Below are 18,539 nucleotides of genomic sequence, written 5' to 3'. Positions count from 1 at the left end.
AACGTCCCTCCCTGCTCCCACGTTTGTTGGCTGTGAGCCTGAGGCTAGTTCCTGTACCTCCCGAAGCTGCTGGTTCCCCGTGTAAATGGAAATGACGGCACCCCCACCTCACATGGATGCTGGCCGCTGAAATGGGACAAAGGCGTGCGTGCAACACCCAGCGCAATGGTGGGGATGGCAGGAGGCCGGGTCTATCACTGCTCGGGGCACTGGCACGGAATTCATCAGCGGTTTCACTGGAGCCTGGGTTCTGCTTAAGATCTGGAAAGCTACCGGATGTCACCGTCCCCACCTTCCTCCCCTTCCCTCTCCTTCCTCCCCTCCCTCTCCTTCCTCCCCTCCCTCCCTCCCTCCCCCTCGACGGTTCTCAGCGATGCCATTGGAAGATCCTTCAACAACACCACCGCCCGCTGGGCTCCCCTCACTCCGCCGGACACTCCTCTCCCAGCGAACTTTCCAGGGCCTTCCAGTAGCTCAGCATCTTCTGGGGCTGGATGAAGTGGCAGGCGACGATCTTCTTAAAGCGGCAGGTGGAGAAGCTCAGGCCGGCGGGGAAGAAGGTCTGCTCGGAGTGCAGCTCCTCCAGGCCGATCCTCAGCCGCGCCAGGCAGAGCCCCACGAAGACGTCCTCCAGCTTGATGAAGGGGACGGCCTCGGACACGTTGTACACCTGGCTCGCCACGTCGCCCGAGAACACGTAGGCGGTGCCCGAGCAGAAGGGCGGGTACTTGTCCCACGGGTACTCGTACCTGCTCACGAACCACTTGTTGCGCTTCTCCCGGATGGGAAGCTCGTTCATTTTCAAGAAGCCGGTGAAGAAGCGGCTTGTCCGGTTTTTCTTCAGCAGCAGCTCCACCAGGTAGTAGACGTTGACGAACATGTCGGAGTCCGTTTTCATCACGAAAGCCGCCTGGGGACAGAAGTGGTGGACCCACTCGAACCCCATCATGGTCTTCAGAGTCAGGTTCAAGTACACGTCCACGAAGTCCTTCTGGATGATGTCGCGGTGTCGCTGGCTTTCCTGGGCCACCGCTCGCGACGCGCCCTCGCTGGGGGTGGTTCCCAGGAGGAAGAACGTTTTTATCCGTTTTCCTCTCACGACCTTCTCTTTGCCCCACGTCTTCCGGATGGCGGTGCGAGCGAACAGCTGCTCGTGCGAGGAGGTCACCAGCAGGACAAGGAACGGGGGGCTGTGCCCGCAGTCTACGTCTGGGAGCTGGAGGAACCTCCCGTATTCTTTCTTGAAGATAAATGGCTCTCCTTTAAAAATAGACAGGTCGTGCATGCTGAAATACAAGCAAAGGGCTCCCAGAACCACGAGGGAAAAATATATCCATCTCGTCTTCACGGGGGCCATCTGAAAGCAACAAAACCAAACGTTCAGACCTCAAAAGGAAGGGGGCAGTTAGCCCTACCCGGGAGGCTGGGCGGGGACCGCGCCGTGTCTCGGAAGCTCTGGAGCCCGCTGCACAGAACAGAGGCCGCGGTTCCACAGCGCGGCGCAGGCGACTGCCTGGGTGGGTGGCTCGGCGCTGGGTGATCAGGACCCCAGGGAGAGGACACTGGGCCCGGCGCCAAGGCCGGCACCGCGCCGTGGGAGTCTCGGGTTTCCTGTCTAGAGGGCTGTGCAGCCCCATCTCTCACTGGCTCCTGCCAGCTCTGCCTTCTCCGACTCCGCCGAGAGTCCAGCCAGAGCCTGCGAGCCTGCAGACCACCTGCCCCCGATCTACACGCGTGGACCTCTGCCTTCTTCTCTGGTGGAATTCAGCACCATTTTCTCTCTCAGAAAGAAAAGGACGGGTTAGCTGATTTGTACAGCTACCTTGAAATTCCACCCCTACGAGTGGTAGTTGTTATTTTACCGTTTTAGGTTACTTTTTAAAGTCACCTGTGTGATTCTGTCATCTTCTGCCCATCCATCTGTTTGTTCTCGACAAATCCAGGATGATCCATGTTAACATCAGAACATTAAGAAAAAAAAATAAACTCACGTTTTCCTGGGTAAGACGAGCCTCTGGTTTGAAAGCTAAGCCACAGGGTAGATTCCAAGAGGAAATGCGTTCCAAACCGTTGTCAGCATAGGCCCTTCTGCACTCTCACGTTCTGGCTTGGTTAGTTTACTGAAAATGATGACCCTCTTTCTCAGGAATCACATAAGGAAAAAACACAAAGAGCAGCATCATTCAAATCGCTCGTGCCTCATGGGCAGCTCTTCACCATCTGCTGTGCCCAGTGTTTGCTACAGTGTTGCCCCACCACCTGCCTACGTAACCTTGGAGGAACCCCAGCCTCACTTTCCCCATCTGTAAAATGGGTACAATGGAGACACATTTCACCACATTGTTCACCCGTGGGCAATAGTAACATCACACAAGTATCCGAGCATCTTTTCTGGACTGAGGGATTAGAACGGCACCCAGAGCTCTGCAAAGAGATGTCAGTCGGTTACAGTCCAATTTCTCATGTTGGTATCGACCTTCTCGACAGTGTGGCTGATGCTCAAAGAGCTTAACACAGGGAAGAAACCCATCAATTCTCAACTCAGTGTCCGTGTCTTCAAAATGTCATCCTAGGTCAGAGGACAGAGGTGCCAGAAAGAAAAGAAACTTACTGCGTGAAATGGAGAAAGGGCTGGTGATTTTGATGTCAAAAGAGGATCTCAAAATCTTGTTCAGTCAAAACTATGTTCCAAATATACTCAAGTACATTCAGAAAAGAAATGGAACAATGATGGAGCTTTTCAGCAGTAGCTGACTCTCTGGAGGCCGACGTGGTCCAGTTCCTGTTCTTCTCAGCCCCCCGAGGAGCTCCCCTCCAGCTGGGGCCCCCACCACCTTCGGGGAAATCACTGCCAGAGGTGAGGGTGAGTCTCAGCTGGTGCTTGCAGGATGGTGAGAATTCTATTTCCTTCTTTCTTCCTTTGTGAGATTATTTATTTGCAGGTCTAGGATATGTAGCTTATTTTGCCAGGGGAGGGATGCATTTCCCTCCACAATATACTTTAGAGAGAAACATGAAAACCCAATGCAAGAGAAAGATATTTCTCTGTTCTGCTTCCTGTCTCAGGCACATCTGCTCGTCAGCAATGGGCTGCCTCAATAGCAAACCTGAAGTTCCTGTGCCCCCAGAGCACCTTTTCTCAGGATCCTTCCCAAGGGTCTGTCCCCAGGGGTGGATGCTCAGCTCACTGTCTGCACCAGTCTCTCGCTGGACGCCAAACAGCACCCAGGAGGCAGAGCAAGTGGCAGGGGCCCAACCAGCCAAAGCTCCCTGGCATCGTTTTTTCATGTGTGGTTGGAACATTCTTCCTGGCAACAGTGACTCTCCAGAAGTTACACCTCACAAACCCACTTACAAAGCATTTGCATCTTTGATTGAGTCTATATTGTGAGCTACAAGGACCCAGCCCCAACCTTCCACTGGAGGTGAATTTGGGGAGGGCACCTGGCACTGACAAAGCCTGAGGAGCAGGTAACTAGGAAGGGAAGTGTGTGCCCTGGTTCCGCCCCCCACAGGCCAGCTGGGAGGCAGGAGCCCTGAGCATAACGCAGCTCAGCCTTACCTGGGCCAGAGCCACAAACACACACTATCTCTGCTGTGGAGGTCCCACCCTCCAAACACACCCGTACCAGGCTGTGAGGCCCTGCCAGCCAGCCAGTAAGGGATCAGCAGTTTCCTTAGCAAATGCCCCATTCTAGGCTTTGCTCTTCTAACCTGTGAGCCTTATAGACACAGACACAGAGCCTCGGAACTGGAGTAGATAAGCACTGCGCATGAATTATAGATCAAGGCAAGCCAGAAGGTGGCAGGCACCTTTCCCCTTCTCCCCTGCCTCCCACCCTCCACAGGCTCCTCTGCAGGCATCACAGCTCCAGGCTGGGGTCACTGTGCCCCTTCGGGGCTGGAGTGCCGGGGGGGGGGGGGGGGGGGGGGCATGGCTATGCCCCTCCTTACACCCCAGAGGCCTGTGCACTGGTTAGACACCGGGCACATCTAATTACAGTGAAACAAGCAATAGCACAAAGCAAGAGCCTTCAAGGGAACCTGAAAGTCAGTGTCCTAACTGCCTTGCAGTCCTGTGGAGGGTCCCTCCCCAGGCCAGGTGGGCGGGACCTCTGACCTAAGGTTACAGGCCCTGGAGACAAAGGGTTCAGAGTCCACATGCCCAGGGGCTAGAAAGCCAAAGACGGTGGTCTGGAAAGTTAAGTTTAAGGGGGCCGATGAGGAGGACCTCTCTCCTGGGTCCGTCAGTCTGGAGAATCCTCCCTATGCCTGCTGGGAGCCCCTCCCGCTTCTGAGCTGCCTGTCTCGGTACTTAGGTTGTTGAGGGGACACAGGGATTCTTCACAAAGCACAGAGGAGAGGTGCCGGATCATGAAGAGCCACCCACCTAAGGAAGACAGCGGGAGTGAGAACCTGCAGAGCGCATCCCATCCAGGGTTTCTCTACAGGAAAAGGAATGGGTGAGGGCACAGAACAACCACGCCACACAACTCGGTTTGAACCCAGACGACTCCCCAAGCAGGCTGGTGTCCTGGACAAACACAAGTCTTCTACGAATGCTAGAGAAATAAGCTGATGTGCCTTCTAACTATGTCAGAAAACTGGCACGACGATAGAAAAATAGACCAATGGAGCGGAACTGAGAGGCCGGAAGTAGGCCTACACAAATTCAGGTGCATTTCAGATCCGACAGTGAAAGGCACATCACTAAAGCTCTGGGAAGAAGAGCTTTCTGGTCTTGGACTAGGCAATTATTTTTAAACAGGACACAAAAACACGCCATAAAAGAATGAGAGACTGCCAAGACGTGTGGACTAGCGCGCCCTTCGGCCACTGCGCCCCTGGCCCCTGCGGTCACCCCGCTTCTTGGATCCTGGTGCAGGACTCTGCCAGCCTGGGCACTGCACTGTCACAAGCACCTGAGACCCCTGCCCAGACGCTTGCCCGCAGCCTGCAGGCTGCACACGTGTCCGGGGTCTGGCCTAGGGCAGACAGCTCGGTGTGGCCTGGCTGGGCTCCAAAGTGTCCCCATGCCATGGCCAGCTCATGGTGGTCAGTGTGGGCAAGACAGAGCTCACCATCCGGTTCACCCAGTCCTATTTTGTGATGGATTATGATCCAACCATCAAGGATTCCTACGGAAAGCAGTGATGATAGGTGACAGAGCAGCCCAGCTAGATACTCTAGACAGAGCAGGACAGGGCGAGATTAGAGCTATGGGAGAACAGTCGATGGGAGCTGGCAAGGGTTTCCTGTCCGTCTTTTCAGTCCCAGATGGAGGCAGTTGGGAAGAAATGTGTCAGTTTCAAAGATAGATTCTCAGAGGCAAGGGCCATGATGCGTTTCCAGTGACTGGAACTGGTGCCGAAGCAGACCTGGATCATCGAAGACAGGTGGCACAGAGAGGACAGCAGATAGCACCACGCCCGACGGCGACTTCCACGCAGGCGTCAGCAGACGTCAGGACGAACGCGGATCCAGCTTTGCAGCAACTGGCCTCAGTGAAGAGCACGGGAGTGGAGGGGATTCGGGGCGCAAAGCCCGGGACACGCCGCGGGGGAGAGAAGCGCCCGACAAGGCGGCGCGGTCACCCCGGAAACGATCTGCTCAGCTGAGATTTACACGAAGCTCCCTGAACCAGAGGCCGTGGGAAGTTCATGCGTGTCAACGCTAAGGCTTAAACGTCACTGCCTGACAAACGGGTCCAGTCAGTCTTCAAGATGACAACTGACCGATCCACGATCCTCCACGCCCCTTACAATCAGGCCCTGCCCTGCCGTCCCTGTGCTGCTGGCCGGCCCGCGCCTCCACCCTCAGGCCACACTGGTTCCCTCTCTGCCCCCCGAAATACCCGGTCTTTCCTTCCTGCCCGCCTGAGCTCGTGCCTCCAGCTTACCCCTCCGTCACGTCCCCTATTTATCACTCAGGACGCCCACCATGTGGCATTTTCTCAGTTTCATTAGTGGGATCGGATTTTATCATTTCTGTGTATGAACCTTGGACTACTGTCCACCTTTCCCCCGGTCACTAACGCCCGAAGGACAGAGCATTTTCTGCCTTTTCGACACTGCAGTGTCTGCCGGCGCAGTATTCGGCACACAGCCACCCACGGGAAAGTCCTGAGTGGACCAGGAGAGGCCCCCGTCTCCAGAAGCTGAAAGGCGGTTCCGCACAACTGCGCGCTCCCCCCGCGGGGAGCCAAAGGCTTGCTTCGCAGGGCAGCGCCTCGGGATGAAGCTCTCCGGAGAGATTTTTCGGTGCATTTGGGATTTCTGCTTTATGTACATTTCCTAAGACTTCCCTTATTTCTCAGAAGCAGCAGCCTGGTTTATGTCAATGGAAGAGGGAGCAATATCGCAATGTCTGGTTCCACCCGCTGCTCCCGCGGAGGCCGGCGGGTTTTCAGCGGCCACGCGTGGGCGTTGTTGGCGGCGTTTGGAAGCACAAGGCAGGCTGCCCGGCGGAAAGGGGACAAGCAGCTGTGCAGAGAAAGACGGGGAACTAGGGTTCACGCGTCGCGCTCCTGCCAGCATCTGCCTGCTGGCCCCAGGACACAGGCACGCCAAGAGGACCGGAGACCACCTTCGTGCAGAAAGCAGGGCATTCGCAAGGACAAAGCACAGCTGGCCAGGCACAAACTTCAAATGCACAGGCTTGTCAACACAGCAGAAGTGACTCTCAGGAGCAGCCAAACCTCGCAGACCCTCCCGACTCACACACCCTTCGCTCTCCATGGCACAGAGATTGCGCCCCACATGCTCCTCCTAATCGTGGGAAAGCTCCCTCTCCGCGGGTTTCATCACCCGCAGCTCTCTCCCAGCCCCGCAGGAGGCGACCACAAAAACCTACAAACTAGCAAAAAGCTGAATCCACACATCGTGTGTGTGGTTCCCGCAGGCAGGCCACTCTTGAGACTGCCGTTGTTAATTGCAATTATCACCGTTTATCTTCTGCTAGAATGTCTTTTGGACTGTGGGCTATTTTACTGCAGGACGCCGGGTAGAACGTTCTGAGTGCACAGTGGGGGCTCCTGTGACAGGTGTTGCTTTCTCCCTCGAGGGGATGAGCTGCTTCCTTAGGCCTGTCATTTTTTCCTACACATAGCAGCCTCCGGCCTGTCATTACTTGCTGTTGTCTGCCAGGAAGTGGGAGATTCTGCTGACGACACGTGGCTAGAGAATGCACTCTGAGTTGGTTTTCTAACAGAAGAAGTAGAGCAAAACCTCATGACTTCTGCCCTCCGAGTTCAAGACCACTTGGCCTGGCCTGAAGCAGTCCCTGAACAAAATGTGGAGGCCGTGACACTCGGCCAAGAAACCCGCTGATGCGGGAGGGTTAAGGCACCCTTTTTCTTAAACACTGACCTACAGTTGTCAAGAGGCTTCACTCCAGCTTCCAAGACTGCTCAACTTAGATCTTCATTCACAAATATGAGGCAGAGTAAAACGGTACAGAGGGGAATTAGCAACTAGAAGGAAGGAGCTGAGTAAAAATCTTTGCAGTCTTCTTAAGAAAATTTCTATATGACACCCTAGAAATAAATTTCAAAAAGCCATCTGTGCATAAATATTGTGCTGGCTGTGAACATTCTTACCCAGATTGTTACCAGGCAGGAACCGGGCGCCAAGCGGCTCTTCCTCAGGCCAGCCTGTAGCGTGTGGGTTCTTGACTTCACGCAGGAAAGATTTCACAAGTCCAGGTGATTTTGAGAGCGCGTTTATTAAAGCTGGGGACAGTGAAACAAGGAAGGGCTTAGCACAGAAAAAGCAACAGGAGAGCCTACAAGGGGGCTGCTTTGGCTCAATGGGAAGTAAAAGTCACAGTGGCGGGGGGTGAGCCACGACGGGGATGCTGCTGACTCACTGAAAACTCAGAAAAAAGAGGTCTTGGAGACAGGTTCAGGCAGTTATCCCAGGACAAGCCACCACTGTCCATTGCTCCCCTAGTTGCAAGTCTCATGGGGACCCTTAGGACTTAGAAAAAGCACGCCTAAGAAAGAAATGGGGGGAGAGGGTGGGCATGCTCCAGAGAGAGCCCATGCTGGCCCTTGGTCTCTCTAAAGGCAGGAATTTTAGGGGAGGTCTTAAGAAAGGATCTCAATAGAGTATTCATCAGCTTTACGCTGATGTGTCAAAATGAGATTTCTTCCCCTGATTGCATCCCTCCATGGGTGTGGGTGGCAAAAATGGCATTGTGGATGGAAAGGGGCTACATCCTAAACCTGACAAGCTCAGGAGAGGACTGCATGGAGGCCTTCCAAACTCAGACACCTAAAGTAACCACAAAGGATGGTCTGAAATGAAAACTTTTTAACTAAAAGCAATTTATGGCCCTGGCCAGTGTTGCTCAGTGATAAAAGAGTGTCAGCCTGAGCACCAAAGGGTAGCAGGTTCGATTCCTGGTCAAGGGAACGTACCTGTGTTGCAGGTTCAATCCCTGGCCCCGACCGAGGTGCACGTGAGGGGCAATTAAGCCATTCGGTCTGTGCTACTTTGTTATGGCAGCCCCAGGGCACTTACACACTTACTAGCGAATCAATGAGTGAAATCACTCAGAGCATGTTTTACCTGAGTATCTGCAATGTAACTTCTGTGTGCTTTGTTCAGTGACAAGCACAGAGCCGTATTAGAGGGAACCCTGCTCGCAGGGACGTTGCACGTAGCTCTATCACGCTTCCTCCTCTCACTATGAACAGTTGGAAAGAGAAACTTTTTTCCCACATAATTTTTTCACACTAGATTTCTTTTTCTGTTTGGAGAAAACTCTACAAGCAGGAACAGTTATCAAAGAGCAGACAAACAGTTACATTAAAGATCCGAAAACAGCTGGGGGGGGGCTATTTCCATTCAGCTGTGTCCCATCCTTCCTTGGATATTTCTGCCCATCATACCTCCCGGGGACTGAGTTCTCTCCTCTGGCCACCTCTAGGCAATCACAGCTTTCCAGTGAATCTGCGGAAACCACCTTCCCTGGAACAGAAAAAGAAAATGCTAGCATGCAAACATCATCTCCTCCTAGTCAAAGGCCAGTCACCTCCTGTGTCTTTCACTGTTTCTCACTTGAAAACCCAGCACAGTCACCATGAGTCCATGGAGCAAGCCAGAAACATGTGAGAGAGAAATTTCACTGACCTAGGTCACCAATGTCCAAGTAGTCGCTGAATGAGACACTGTCATGGAACGTCGGAGAGTGTGGCTAAGACTGCCACAGGGAGTATTAACAGAACTAAGAAACAGATGCTCAGAAAATTTCCTGTCCAACATTCGGGTTTACTGTGGAATCTGCTTCCAGCTCGCTCACATTCACTTCACTCCAAATCTGACTTAAAAGTACACAGCTTTCACTAAAGATAACGTTGGCAGGAAAACCACAGATTTTAATATGAAGTGATTCACAGTGAAAATATGACACTTCTTAAAAGCTCATTAACATTGTTAAACACAGGTGGGTTTGTTAGAAAGTCCCACTATCTCACTTAATGACACCTCTTCATTTTTCCACTGGTATCTGGCTTTGAGTGCCGGTTGTTACACAGCAAGCTGGGACCATTTTCCTATAAAAACCAAAGCTGTCAACGTGCCCTAGGAATTTTACTGAGAATATCATATTTTAACAATAAAAAGAGCAAAACATGTCAATTGGAGAAATAAGGACACAAAGTTAGACTAAAGTAAGTGACTTCTAAGCACCATTTTCAAATGCTCATCATTTTCATTTTAAACCAGCATTTCCATTATTCTAACTGCAGGTACTTCTGAATAGCAGGGTAACTGTCTACAGACTTAAGGGGAAAACAGTAAGCCATCATCCTGGCTGTACAGCAATAAAACTAGGAATTAACACTAACTTTGATAAAGACCATCAAAAATCTCAACCACTTAGAAATAAAGAAAATTAACTATAAGGTCAAAGGAGAAGTTAAATATGCAATAACGGAGAACCTATAAAACAAAACAGGTGAGAACACTAGATATAACTTTTCAGGATGTGTTCAAAGCTGCTTTTAGAGGCAAATGCATAGTCTTCAGTATTTTCATTGTTAAAGAAAAGGAAAAAAACTAAGCCCTCAAAGAATTTTGGAAACAAACAAAAATTATAGAAAGTAGGAGTAATAAAACTAAATGCAGGATTAAATTTATTTAAACATTAAAACAAAATATTACTGGTAAAAGCACATGCCCTTTCTTAAAAATGGACTAAGCTCTAACATAAATACAGAAAGTGAGCAGAAAACAATAAAATGAGAACTGGACATGGGAAATGCTACAAATAGAAGATCATCAAGATGTTAAGAGTTCTGTTTGGAACCCAAGGGAACTGGGTCAGAGTTTAAGTCTGACACTTGTTAGTTATGAGACTGTGGGCAGACTTACGGTCTAAAGACAGTTTCCTCTATATAAGAAGAGTGTAAAACTTTTTAAATGAGAAAATAATGGTAACTACCTCCTAAAGTTTTTGTGAGTCAAATAAGTACTTCATGGTACCCAGGAACTAGTAAGCTCTCAGGCAATAGTCAATCTTTCCTAAGACTTCCGTGATGATAGTCTGTTTTATTCGTAAGGCCCTACAATCCCCTCTGACATATGCTCAGGATACAATCACTTGACTTGGTCCCATTAGGTCCGCTGTGCAGGTGACACCTGTGATTCGATCTTCAAAATAATGCAATTTCTAGAAATTGCTGAAAGGTCAAATTCTTCCAAATTTTAAGTGGAACTGACATGCCAGGACCTCGTGAGAGGGCAGGTGACGTGGAGTGACTTGACAAGGGTCAAAATGTCCTCCAAAAAATATGTCCTTACAACATATAGTTGCATGCTAAAAAAAAAAAAAAAAGCTTCCTGCTAAACTGGTTAGAATCTGCCTGCATAAACAGAGACATTTCAACTACCACAGCGAGACAACACCTAGAAACAGAACAATGAAGAAGAGCAAGGAACGGAATTTAGAAAACATGAGTCAGGAGGGGTGGGAAATGGGGGCAAAAAGGGATTAACTGGATACTTAAGAGAAAAACCAGATTAACATCCCAATAGTAGCTAAGACTAACGCTTCCTGTGTTCCAGCTACTGCGCTAAGCACTTTTCATTTGATTACACCTGTGTTTTCACCACGTGTCCGTGAGCTGGATGCTAATGTTCTCTTTTATTGAGTAGACCCCTCGGAGTGAAATCACTAGCCGGGGTCCTAGAGTGAGTGAGTAATCAACGCCAGCATCTACAGCCTGGGAAAGGCACTCTGGGGTCCACAGTCCTAAACCCCACTGCTCACCACCCCCGTCCCTCAGTGTCACAGAGGAGTGTCCCAGGAACCAGAAGAACCTAAAGAAGGAAGGGCCTTCATCAGTGTGAATCCTACAGAAAACTGTGGAGCCAGCAGCAGTCAGGCTTCCAAAGGGTAGCTTCAATGGGGTGATTGTGGCTAAAATCAGAGAGCAAATGACAGTCCTTTAGGAAGATAAAGACAGTAATCTTAAAGGGGGTGACTGGCTTAAATAAAACTTTCTATACAAGGAACAACAGCTAAAGAGACAGGATCCGAAACATGGGCTATGGCTGCTGGAGAACTCCTATGTATCCCTTAGAACCCTGCTCAGACATCACTACTACTATGTAGGCTTCTGAATTGTCTTCCCCAGAATTGACTGCTCCCCTCTTCCCTAGACTCCCAAGCACATTGTAACATCTACTGGAGTGCTGACTTTGCATTTTACTTTCTTGAAGCTGGCTCCCCAACTAGACTATGAGCTCCTTGTGGTCAATGGACTGGTGTTCATTTATGTATCCTCAGGGTCTAGCCCAGCGTCCCACTTGGAGCAAGTGGGCAGGTACTCAGTAAATATTTGTTGCATAAAAAAAGGGATGTGGGAAGGGGTGGGAAGAAATGGAGGGTTTGGTCAAGCCTGAGAACAGGACAAACCAGGACATCAATAAGTGATGACTAATGGAGTACTATGACCGAAAGAAGAAAGCCGAAAAGAAATCCATGCCAGCCAGCATCTTTCCCAGAACTAACGTTCATGACAGTATCTTATCTGTTAGCAAGCAGGGGTTCATCAACGACAGAAAACCAACCACCTGATTTTTAAAAATGGGCAAAGGACATGAACACACATTTCTCCCCAGGCAGCTGGGGAGAGGGGCTGACAAAGACCAAGCAGGTTTCATGGCCATTGGAACCAGGATGCAGTCCTGGCAGAAAACCAAGTAGAAATTTGATCAGAAGCCCGGTCAAAAGGACAAGCATCCTGGGGAGGCAAAGGGTTCCCCGGGGACACGGGTGCCTGGCTCGGAGCCCAAGGGCAACTCCATGCCCAGGAAGGAGGTATGGAAGCCTCGAACCCGCCCAGGATTGGGCCGAGCTGGCCCGAGTCTGCAGTCATCTAGCGGCTGACTGAGGAAGGAGGGCTGCGAGCCCCTGTCCTCTGATGAAAGGACGGAGGTTGTCACCCGTACAAGGAAGCTGGGCCAGATGCAAATCTCATAAAATCAGACGTGAATGGTGGGCCTGGTTTAGCCAAAGCACCTACTTAGAAACTCTACACAAGAACAGGTGCCCCATGTCTGGAAAGACCTTTGCAAAGGAAACACTGTCCTTGCGAATTTGCTGAGGTGGCAGCTCAGTCAAAGGTCTTTTATACTCTGAGTTGCATTTCCAGGAGATAAAACGTCGGTGGACCTCACATTGAGATCCTTGCTGCACTATCAGAGCTTAATTATTTTTTAACTTACCTAACAAAGGGCTTATATAAGATAAACTGCCTTGAAAACAGAAGTTTATGATTATCTAACCACTATACTGTACACCTGAAACCATTGCAAAATACTGAATGTAAACTGTAATTGAAAAAAATTTTTAATTTTGAAAAAACAAGAAGGAAAAAATGAGACAGAAAACAGGCCTTAACAGATACGCAGCCATTCCTTAGAAGGAAGACAGATATATTTTTTCACCACACTGCGCTACATGCCAGGAGTAATTTATCTTATAGCTGGAAGTTTGTATCTTTTGACCCCCTTCACCCATGTTGCCCACCCCGCCCCCCAACCCCTGCCTCTGGCAACCACCAACCTATTCTCTGTATCTGTGAGTTCAGTTTTGTTTTTGTCTCGTTAAGAGTCCACAAATAAGGGAGATTATCCAGTGTTTGTCTTTCTCTGACTTATTTCGCCAAAGGGGAGGTATCAAGTGTTCTCCCTTTGAAACAATCTGCATATTACATGTACCTGTTTAAGAAGAAAAGCCATGGAAGGTGGGCAGATGCAAGATTATATGCCTTAACTGAAGTGTTTTATTACTTGTAAGGATGGGCAGAATCAACACGCATTTTCCCACCAAAGCGAGTCGGGATTTCCCACCTGCGAAACCCTGTGCGAGCAGCCCTTCCCCACCCGCAGCACGCACTGGCACATGGCCCTTCCCCGATCTCTCTTCATTAACTTCTCCTCTGTCCCATGAAACAAGGGCAGAAATAGCAGATGAGGGAGATGCAGAATGGGAGGTGACGGTCACATGTATACAAAAGGCAATTTTTTAAGTTTGTCATGCCAATACAAAGAGTGAGAAATAACTTCACAGCATCTGATTACCGCAGGTTTGAAAAGGGTTTTCTGTCACTGGAAGCTGTATTTATCCCCAAGGGTCAGACACCTAAACAAAACAAGTGAAACAGAAACAGGATTTTAAAAAAAAAATTAGATGCAACATTGACCGGGAATACACACGCACGCAATTTGTACAGATGTTGCCAAAAATGTTGATTACAAAATCTGAAGGCACCTCACTGCATCCAGGAGTGACCCAAAGAGGCTCCCTTCCGGTCCTCTCCACCAAGTCAAACCCTACTTACTGCCACACATTAGTGAAGAGATGTCACTTCACCAGATTGCCTGTCACCCCCCACATACACACAACTCCCACACTCCGCAGGGAACTGTCAGTGCAGAGTGCTGAGGAGCTGGTTGTTTTTTTCAGGTTGGGTAATTCATTCTAACTGTGAGATGTTAATTTCCTAATCTCATGTTTGCACTGTGCCCACAGAGCAACACAACTTCCTCCTGTGCGGTGTGATGGGGTAACACTTCATGAGTGAATGCATCGGTATCAATGAAAAAGATATATAAATAATCCAATTAAAAATGGGAGGACTTGAATAGACATTTTGCCAAAGAACATAGGCAAACTGCCAACAGCCGCTCAATAGCACTAATCATCAGGGAAATACAAATAAATCCACAAGGATATATCGCTGCCCACCTGCTAGGATGTTTACTATCAAAAAGACAAGAGAGCCTGCTGGAGAAGAGGTGGAGAAAAGGGAGCCCTTGTGCGCTGCTGATGGGAATGTAAACTGGTGCAGCCATTACAGAAAACAGTATAGAGACTCCTCAAAAAATTAAAAACAGAACTACCGTACGATCTGGCAACCCCACTTCTGGGTATGTAATTCAAAGAAAATGAAAACATCTCTAAGAGATGTTCACTGAAGCATTATTCACAACAGCCAAGGTATAGAAACCACGTAAGTGTCCGTGAATGGATGAATAGACAGATGAAGAAAATGTGTGTATCTACAATGGAATATTACGCAGCCTTAAAGAAGGAAACCTTGACGATTGCCACAGCATGGATGAGGAGGGCGTCACGCCAAGTGAAATGAGCCATGCATACAAAGACAAGTACCATGATATCACTTACACGTGGATTCAAAAAAAAAAAAGGCCAAACTCATAGAAAAGTGGGGGGGGGGGGAGGAGACAGCGCTGGGGCTGGGAAAATGCCCAAAGGTTCTGAGGACCTCAGGTGCACACTTGACAACACTTTGGTGTTTAACTGAAATTTGCTGAGTACAGCCAGAATGTTCTCAAACACACAGAGAATAAAAAAGTAAATGAAAAATATTAATACACTGGTAAACCAAGTTTGATGAAATTTGGTCTGCAACCGTCTTATTTTCCTTCATATAAAAAGAAAAATGAAAGGCCCGGCGGGGCGGGGCGCAGCGGGTGAGCACCGACCTGGGATCCAGGAGGTCACAGGAGGATTCCTGGTCGGGGCACAGGATCAGGGCGCAGGCCCGGTGGCGGCTCATCCCCAGTGGGCAGCGCGCAGGACGCAGCGGATCAGTGACTCTCTCATCCTTGATGTTTCTCTCTCCCTCTCCTTTCCTCTCTCCGAAATCAATACAGACATATTTTTTTAAAACGAAAGAAAGAGAAACGGGCCACAAGCCCGCAGTGCAGGGTCCTCGGAAGCGCTGGGCGGTCGAGCGCACAGGGCCAGGCCACCGCGGGCCCCCCATCCGCGCCCGAATCCCCGCGCCCGCACCTCCCCGGGACCCCGGCGCTCCCCGCCCCCCACTCCTGCCCGACCCCCGAGGCCCCGCGCCCTTCTCGCCCCCACCTCCCGCGTCCCCCGGCGCCCGCACCTCCTTTGGCCCCGCGCCCGCGCGCCCCCATCCCCGGCCCTCACCGTGCGCCCCGCAGTCTGTCCGCGGTCCAGCCGGGCTGCAGCCGCCCTGAGCTCAGAGCCCCACGGGGACCCCCAGCGCCGGGCGGTCCCCGGCGGAGCTGGGTCGGTGGGGCGCCGCTTACACCCGCGCGCAGCACTCGGGTGGGAGGAGCGCGCAGCGACGCGCGCAGGGGATCGCACGGGCCAGAGGCTGCGGCGCGGGGGCGGGGACGCGGAGGCGACGCGCCGGGCCCTGCGCAGTGCGGGAGGGGTGCTCCGTGTCCCCTCCCACCCCGGGCGCGGGGCCCCGAGAAGCCGCAGGTCTGGGGCTCTGCGCGCCCCGGGGGCGGCGGGAACCGCCCGCAATGCGCCGCCTCCGCGGCCTCCACGGATGAGCGTCTTCCCCCAGCACCCGAGGCTCCGCGGGGGCATTTGCGCACGGCCCCGAGGCCGATTCTTGGAGCTCACCTCCGGCCCCCCCGGGGGAAGGGTGCAGAGTTAACTTTCAAACTCTGGAATCCGAAGGCAGCACAGGCCTGTGCTCCCCAAACCCCAGAGGCCTCCAGAGAGAACGCCCTACCCCCTTTCGGAAACGAGATGCTTTTTCGTAGCAAACGGTTGGGTTAGGAGCAGTGGGTCAGGTCAGGTGAGGGAATTAGTCGTGGGGGCTGTTTCATCCAGAGGACGGCAGAACCAAGTAGGTACTAGTCTTCCAGTTCCCGTTTCGCGCGTGAAACTGAGGCACGGAGAATTTTAGAGGCATGAGTCCTATAGCGACATATTCACTTAGTTAATATTTTACTTAGGGCGCTGTTTTACTTTCATCGAGCATGGGCATAAAACTTGTTTTTCTTGCATTTCCTTATTATTTTGTCATAAAAATTCTTATAGACAAAAAAAAGAGCCATGATGAGTAGTGAGATAGATGAGATGGTGCCAGCAGGAGCCCAGCTTTCTCTGGCAGGAAAAATATACGTATACTTATATACAAAAATACACATGTGTATTTTTTAAGTCGGGAACATATGATTGATCATCTGATTTAGCGGATGTCAACCCTGCCTGGAAAATTTTGAAAATCCTCGGTGCTCAGGCCCTACCCCAGGCCAAATGAATCCGATTTTTCCTTAATCTCGATAATCTCCAATAGCTTCAGAGCAATGCCAAGCCTTAGCTCCTGTGGCCAGCTGGTGGTCCCTCCTGGGCAAAGATGAAGCTAATGTGGGGGAGAGGTGAAGAAAACCCCTCGATTATTTAGGGCAGTGAAGTGCCAAAGCTTAAAAGATGCAGAATCTGGGCAGTCGCCCTGCCAGGGCACTGCCCCTGCTCATGGCCCCCTCTGCCTCCTGGCCCTGCTATCCAGGGACGGACAGACTGACGGCTCCCACTGCCGGCTCTGGGATGGGCGCACCAGCGGTACTCTGAAGTCTCGGGAAACTGGACCATTTAAATGTGCATGGCCCATGAGAAAGACGTGTAAGAAACCACGGCACTCCCTTTTCAAGAAGAGTTGGAGAAATACAAGAACATTGTTGAAGATGAGCTTCTTGGCAAACTCTAAAAGAGGAACTGAAAGCCTTGGACAGTGTTCCCAATGACCTAGATCCTGAGAGTGCCCTGCCCGTGGCTGGGTTCCGACCATTCCAACGGGAAGGCCGAACACAGAAAGCAGCCACCTGCCCTTCAACCCCTAGCACCTCCTTTGTCATGCACCTGGAGGGAGACTTTGGGATACAAAGGCAGGAAGACTTTGTGCCCTTTACTCTGGAAAAGAGGAAGAGCTTTTATCTCCAAAGAACCCGCAGAAACTCATAAAGAAGAAACAGTGACACTTGGCCGAGCTGGAAGAAGCCCTGGCCGGTGCCAGGAACGCTGAATTCCGTGACCGCGCAGCTGTTCTTGGAGCACACATTTTGCTCTAAATAATCCAGAGCCGGTGAAGAAACACCCCACACTAAGGGCCTGTGAGAAGTGTGGTCAAAGGCAAGAAGGTCAGGCCTCTCTTTGAGCAACCACCCAACCCCACGAACGCAGAAGCCACAGATCCCAGCCTCAAGAAGTCAATGTCAACAATATTAAGAACAGTCCAATCCCAACCCTGAAGAAATTTCCAACACTTTGGAGACCAACACTCGTGAAAGGAAGCTCAGCCCAGCTGCCACCCCCAGCGATGACCCTGTGGTAATCGCTTCTGCACATATGCTGAAAGTAAGCAAGACCCTGAAAAGTCTAAACATAGAATCCAGTTCTGTAGCTGCAGCTGGGATCCTGGACCTGGTAGAGGCACTAAGAGAAAATGACACCTTGACCCAAACCAAGATCGACAACCAAAGATAGCAGTTGGGAGCAGCCGTAGGAATGAAAATCACCCAGATGCTCGAGGAGAGTTCAAGGATCCTCGAATTTGGATATCAGTTTACAAAGCAAGGGCCACGAGCAAGGTGGCAGCTGCCATCACAAAGAATAACGTGATTTACCTCGTTCGTAAAAAGCGAGTTGAAGGCGACCGGAGGTAAATCTCTACACGAGGCCAAGTTTCACCAGGGCGGCCATTTGGAAACAAACAAAAGCTCTTCCTCTTCTGAAACCAGAGCAAGGGGTCCGCTGCCCGCTGCCAAGAGTCAAAAAATAGAGACAAGGTTGAATCTTTGCGGCGCGTTTTATTATTCTGATGGCCGGTGATCAGAGAGGGCGGCAGGCCCAGTACCTTGGAAAAAACCACCCTAAGGTCTCCTCTCAAGCTAGCAATTTCAATAGGGTTAGAGGGTGAGGGGAAAAAGAAAAGTCTAAACACTACTTGTTGCAACTAGTTCCCAGAATCTGCCTTCTATCATTGTCCTCATAAAAATTAGCACCAAGATGCTGTAAAGATTAGCCCTGAGGGAAGTGCTGTCTCCTTTCACACAGGTCCTGTCCTTGATCTCTCAAGACTTATCTTCTTTCTGAGTAATGGCCCCATTTGGGCTCTGAGACTGCTTATCTTTACGACTCTTTCTTAGGGTCTATAAGAAACCTCTTACCTATAGTTAGTAAGGTGAATAATTATTAAATAACTGTGGCTGTAGTCCTATTATGTGCCCTTCCCT

The 18,539-nt window shown here is 50.6% G+C and overlaps 1 protein-coding gene and 1 pseudogene across 2 annotated transcripts; one reads left to right on the top strand and one right to left on the bottom strand.

The window, feature by feature from the left end:
- Positions 1–342: 342 nt before the first annotated feature.
- Positions 343–7,725, bottom strand: B3GALT5 (beta-1,3-galactosyltransferase 5). Of its 2 annotated transcripts, XM_016221298.2 has the most exons (3): positions 7,598–7,725; positions 1,992–2,137; positions 343–1,357 (listed from the first exon to the last, which is right to left on the bottom strand). In XM_016221298.2, exon 3 carries the CDS (start codon positions 1,355–1,357, stop codon positions 422–424), a length of 936 nt encoding a protein of 311 aa, XP_016076784.2. In that variant the 5' UTR covers positions 1,992–2,137; positions 7,598–7,725; the 3' UTR covers positions 343–421. The 2 variants fall into 2 exon arrangements, with proteins under 2 accessions (XP_016076784.2, XP_087674057.1); XM_087817931.1 differs by lacking the exon at positions 7,598–7,725 and having other exon boundaries at positions 1,992–2,161.
- LOC107543557 (tropomodulin-2 pseudogene) lies at positions 4,375–17,969 on the top strand (annotated as a pseudogene).
- The last annotated feature ends 570 nt before the right edge of the window (positions 17,970–18,539 follow it).

The sequence above is a fragment of the Miniopterus natalensis genome, chromosome 6 (assembly GCF_054644295.1).
Source record: "Miniopterus natalensis isolate mMinNat1 chromosome 6, mMinNat1.hap1, whole genome shotgun sequence".
NCBI classification, from domain to species: Eukaryota; Metazoa; Chordata; class Mammalia; order Chiroptera; family Miniopteridae; genus Miniopterus; species Miniopterus natalensis.
Note: the sequence above shows the minus strand (reverse complement) of the source record. Positions and strands in the feature narration are given on the sequence as shown.